This window comes from Frankliniella occidentalis, unplaced genomic scaffold (assembly GCF_000697945.3).
Source record: "Frankliniella occidentalis isolate FOCC.00 unplaced genomic scaffold, Focc_3.1 Scaffold262, whole genome shotgun sequence".
Lineage (NCBI taxonomy): Eukaryota > Metazoa > Arthropoda > Insecta > Thysanoptera > Thripidae > Frankliniella > Frankliniella occidentalis.
In genome coordinates, this window is record NW_026267388.1 from 261,918 (window position 1) to 267,707 (window position 5,790).

Genomic DNA, 5,790 nt, shown 5'->3' on the forward strand with positions numbered 1-5,790 from the left:
TGAAGTTTTGCAGCAGAAAAGTTTGCCTCCAACTTCTACAAGAATGTTCAATTTCAATGCCCCTCCAGAGGTACTATCCTTAAAATTGTGTTCATCATATTCATAATTTAGGGGAAAATGGTGTTAATCTGTTAAGTTTAGTAATGCTTTAACCTTTCTTATTTAGAGAAAAGCGAATCCTCTAAACCTCAAGGTAATATGGCGAATTTTTCAAGTGACATATCTGAGAAACCTTTCTCCAGCTCTCCATGTGGTTTTTTGGGTAATGTTAAGAATATGAGCAAGATTATTCATCACCAAAGAACCACTGCCATGAGTACGAGCACTCAAAATTGCTCATCAACTCTGCCGAATTATGGGGATTTCACATTTGGATCAGTTCAGGTATCACTCTTAACTTTTTATTTTTCCTAAATAGTGATTGATAGTCATTGTAATATAAAGTTACAACTGCATTATGCATGTATGCATCCAGCTTTCCTGATAAAAACTAATCTTTAAGACCAATCCAAAATTACAATTGCAATGAGTATTTTTATTCGGAGTAGCTGTGGTTGCAGTGTGTCAAGCGTAATCACACATAATTTTTCACTTGTGATTTTATTTATTTACAGGAAGACAATTCATATTTTGAAGGTTCTGGCATGATGCAAAGTTCAAATCAGCCTTTGAACAAGCCGATTGGCCATCCCCCTGGATTTTACAGAAATTTGAAGGATTCGGCAGACACCTTATGTGAAGTTTTGCAGCAGAAAAGTTTGCCTCCAACTTCTACAAGAATGTTTAACTCCGATGCCCCTTCAGAGGTACTATCCATACAATTCTTTTTATCGTACACATAATTTAAGGGTAGGCTACATTAAAAATGGTGTCACTATTATGGGCAGTTAGATTAATGAGTGTTTCAATTTTTTCACAATGACTTAAAATTAAGAAAAAAACATAGTCTGAAGTCTGTATTTTAAATCGTTCCAAAGTTAAAGACCAATAATTCTTATTGCGGGTATCTCAAAAATGTTTTCTGCGCAACAGTTTTGTTGCAACGAAGTTGGATGTAAAACTCTCTTAATCAGAAAGCGAAAAGCTATAGTTCTGGCAGAACACACTTTCTAACTTGTATTTTAGTTTTTGATAGAGACATTCTATTATAATATTTTAAAGCATTAAAAGTGGGCCAAATTTAGTTCTCATTATTTTAAGTACATTTCAGTGGTAAGCATGGAAAAAAAATTACAAATTGTGTTCTGTGAGAACACGAAGATCAAATTTCTTATCTTGTGTGGCACGAAACTCTAAACCCAGTGCGCAGGGGATATTTAGAGCGTTAAATAAAGTGTTTAGTTGAAAGTAACTACAATATTCATATGATGATTTTTAATGTGTAAGTGGATGAGAAAGTGTTCCCCTGACCAAGAAATGTAAGAAGCATTCACAAACGTGAATAGGTTGCAAGTATGAGTCAGTTGCTGTATTAAATGCCTTAAGGGTCATTATCATTATCTAGGTAAAATGTTCAGTTATCCAGTGTAGCCTTCCCTTAAAGTACAAGCAGGAGGACATGTAGAATAACTAAAGTTGTAAGTCAAGCAGTTTAAAAGTGTTTCCATCTATCTTTTGTTTCTGTTTCTCTTCAGAAAAACCCATCTTCCATTTGGAGTAGTATGCCATCAACTTCACATGATTTCTTGAAGTCACAAAAGTATAAGGTACGATGGGAAAGACTGCTGTGTATCGGTAATTTGTTATGTCAAGTTAACAGTTTGTTCAACAAGTTGTGTTTTACTGTTATAGGGTGGGCAATCTGCTGCAGCAGCTTCCAATGTGAAGGAAATGATGACTCTTGCCGAAAAGTTAGCTCAACCAACAAATGTCCCTGGTAGCCCCGATAGGGATTATTATAATACTGAACATCTTTTTGATGCACCTGCTTTCAATGAGGCACAGTTATTTGTGAAATTTATGTGTTGCACAGGATGTTCATTATAAATTTAACTTACCATTGCACCGGCATTTCAAGGTGTTTCCTTTGATTTTGTATCTATTTTGAATGTGTACACTGGCTGTATATTTGTTATTGTTGTAGGGTGAAACTTCAAGTTTTTCAACCTCTGGGCTTAGAGCCTTACCCAATACAGAACACAAGGTAATGATTTGAAGTCTCTGACACATTAGGATAGGAACTAAGTTTTAAGTTTTTAATATCTATAAGTTTCTTGAACATCTTTTGTTTCGTTTTACAGGGTGGACAATCTTCTTTCACTCGTCGTAGCCTGTATGAGTCTTATGACTCACATAATGCCTCACACAGTGACTCCATCCTTGTTCGGGGCAGCAGTTCTGATGAGGCAAAGTTAGTTAATTAATTAATGTGTAGTCAATGAAAGTAAATCATACATTTTCATTACATCATTGACATTCATTTTTCCAATAGCCAATTTTGATCTTACTCTTTGACCTCTTTTCTATCTATCATTGTGGTTCTCTCTTGCAATTATCCTGACATGCTAGTTTGTTAATCAATCATTCCATCAGCTATTTTATTTTGTTTAAATTTATTTGGAATGCGTGGGTGCTTATTGTTTATTTATTATTGTCATAGGTAGTAACTGAGGATGTTTCTCCAAGAACTAAGGAAGTTTCTGCAAAAACTATTTCTAGGAGAACTAAGGAAGTTTCTGGGAGAACGCCTAAGGAAGTTTCTGGGGGAACTAAGGAAGTTTCTGGAAGGAATTCATTGTCTACACTGTTTTCTAAGACGAATAAGGTACTGTTCAATTTTTATTTACATTTATACAATAGGATTGTATTTCCACATAGTGACAGAAAGGATAGTGGTGTCCTTTTAAAATATCCCAATTTCACAGAACATATTTGTTTTGTTTAATGTGCTTTCTCACTGTCTTCCTTAAAGTCTCTTTCATGAAGCAGTATTTTAAATATGTTTATTTCATTTTCTTTCCCAGGTGGTAACAGGTTCTGAAGCTGATAAGCCAAAAAAAGGCAAGGCCAATTCAAAGGGCTGTAATAATAAGGTTCGTCTTTTACATATTCTCATTTGATGCTATCTCATGAATGTAGTGTTGCTTCCAGATTAAATTAATGCTTCCCTCCATTTTTTTTTCTTCAGGAAGAGTCTCCTGTTGCGGATCTTGAATCAAAAGCTAATAAGCCACACAAGAAGCAGAAGAAACCGACAGAAGAGGACTCAACTGCCACAAACCCAATGAGTATGAGTGGGACCAACACCAAGGTTTGTGAAATATCCTAGTACTTACCTGGCTTGCACATGGCTCAAAGTCCAAAGCCCACTTTGATCAAATTTAAAAAAAATTATTTTGTAGGATTAAAAAAGAGAAAAGAGTACCTCAGAGCATGTCATGTTTGTTCGTGGCCAAAACATAGTAAGATTTTTATTGCTTTAAGCACGATTGTCTCTATGATATCTTTTACCAGTTTAAATATAGGTGTTCCTTAAACATCTCCTTTTAGATTGTGATAGTTTGCAGATGGAAACCTTCCAAGTTTGCCAAGGTATTGATGCCATTCTTTTATTCCATAGGATAAGAATCTATTGAAGAAGTCCACTTCACGTGGGGGAGGTCGGGGTGGAAGGGGTGGACGGGGTGGAAGGGGGGTGGAAAAGTAGGACGACCACCTCATTCGTATTGTTCAAAGATGCAGGAACGAATTGAAAGTTACATCAAAGCTAAGCAGGAACTAGAAAATGGTGAGATTTCTGATGTTATAACACTTTTTGAATAAGTTGTTGCTTACATCTTATTGAATGCCTGCTCTTGGCAAATATTACTCTTATTATTGCAGCAGAAGGCCGAAGCCGCAAGAAAAAGCAATCAAAGACTTACTCAAGAATAGGTACATAGCAGAATAATTAACATGGGTTCATTGCTCATTTTCAGTTATTGCTCGTATACTGACAAGTCTTCCTCTTTTACAGTTAATCAAAATGACTTTTCTGAAAACGATTCCGAATACGGAATGACAGCACTACAAGAGAGGATAATTTTGAATCTGAAGACAAGTCAGGTGACTCAGCTAGTGAGTCGTAATTCAATACGAGAATAAATTTTGATTCTTTACTGATTGTTGAGTTTTTCTTCATTTCTGTAGTAGCTTATGAGTCGAATCAACAGCCATAGCATAGCTTATGAAGCAACTTGTTTTATGTAGAACAGTGGTGTTGGCAGTATAAACAGTGGTGGAAGTAATATATACATGAATCAGCTCTGAAATAAATTTAATCAAAAGAATTTATGCAAAGACTCTGCAGTCTTTTGCTCTTTGAGTATCTGTCATTTAAGCGGAAGCAGTAACTGGTTTCTTCAGTGAAAACAAAGTAAAGTGAAGGAGAGGTTTGGACATTGTAGCAATATCGTTCCCAAGGAGGAATTTGAGCACTGATTGTCGTCAAAATAGAGGACCATTCTGACGTCATGCTGACAGTCACTGTTCAAATTCCTGCTTGGGTTGGGTACATGTTAATATGTTGCCTTTGCCCAACCACCTAATAAGAGTGAGGAAATCATGGGTGCGAGCAGGAATAGATACTTCTTACTTGCCTTAACTGCTGCTGCAATTTTATAAAGATATCACAATTAAGTATTAATAACTATTAAAAGCTAAGTAACAAAAAGAGGTGATAAATAGATGGATTGAGGAATGTCATGTTTGATATCGACTTAAATGGAGACAATAACATTAATGGAACTATTGGAACATGCTCCCATTTTAGCGGAACTAGACCATCACCAGAGACAAGACCTGGAAAAAGAGAAAAGGATACAGGAGATTCTCCAGGACCTAAACACAGTTCCTCCTGAAATGTTGTGGTCTTCTGATGTGAGCCAGGGAGTAATTACTATTTTCTGTATTATATTGAAAACTATACATAATAAGTAAATGTTTTCCTATCTTTTTTTACAGGAAAAAGAATAATATGAGGATGAGGCCAAGAGGCTGGGATGGCGTCACGGTGCCTACGTCCGTTGTGCCTACTGCTATTGTGATAACTTTATTTCTTCAAATGATAAAAGTTATTAGAACAACAGCTATTTCACCAGCTAGCCTGTTCATTTCACCAGTGCCCTCCCTTGTTTCACCAGGTGTCACCCAGTTATTACAATAGAGCATGATTATTTTAATAGACTTGTTATCTAAATTAAAGTTGTTACTGTAACTATTGTTATAATAACACTAGCTATATGTACGCCAGACCACGTCTTGCGTAACAGGCTTCGCGATATATCACGAAACACTGTTACGCTGCGACGCGCCTGGCGCACATATAGCTAGGCCTGCGGCGCTGACACCCGAGACGAGTTAAGGAGAGGGTATAGGGAAACAGGGCCTTCCGGGCCCAAAATTTCACATACTCGAACCATTTGTCGGGGTCTTATTACTATCAAATTTGGAAACTGAGACTTCTGCTGTCGGTAACGGTTTTCATTGAAAGTTCGAATTTTGACAGATTGTTATGTAAAAATCAACGTTTTTGTGATACTAGATAATCTTGGGACCCTTAAGGCAAAAAAAGGGTGCAGTTCGACACGTAATATGTGGTTTAAGTATTACTCTCTATACAATTCTGTGACGTAAAGCCTTTTTATAACGATTAAATAGACCATTTTGTCTTTTTCACGTTGTTTTCGCCAAGAAATGCCCCATAGCGCCGAAACGGTACACGATAGAGCAAAACGGACGAAATTTTCGCCCACTGGGTTCTTCTTTCACGAGTTACCCCATAGGAGACCATAAAAAATATTTGGAAATAAG

At 36.5% G+C, this 5,790-nt stretch overlaps 1 protein-coding gene across 1 annotated transcript; it reads left to right on the plus strand.

Annotated features, from left to right (window-relative positions):
- Nucleotides 1-6: 6 nt before the first annotated feature.
- Nucleotides 7-3,646, plus strand: LOC127750795 (uncharacterized). The gene is made up of 11 exons (XM_052273291.1): nt 7-70; nt 169-384; nt 615-806; nt 1,635-1,706; nt 1,792-1,938; nt 2,084-2,143; nt 2,241-2,345; nt 2,600-2,764; nt 2,964-3,032; nt 3,128-3,250; nt 3,560-3,646. Exons 1-11 carry the CDS (start codon nt 44-46, stop codon nt 3,644-3,646), a joined length of 1,263 nt encoding a protein of 420 aa, XP_052129251.1. The 5' UTR covers nt 7-43.
- The last annotated feature ends 2,144 nt before the right edge of the window (nt 3,647-5,790 follow it).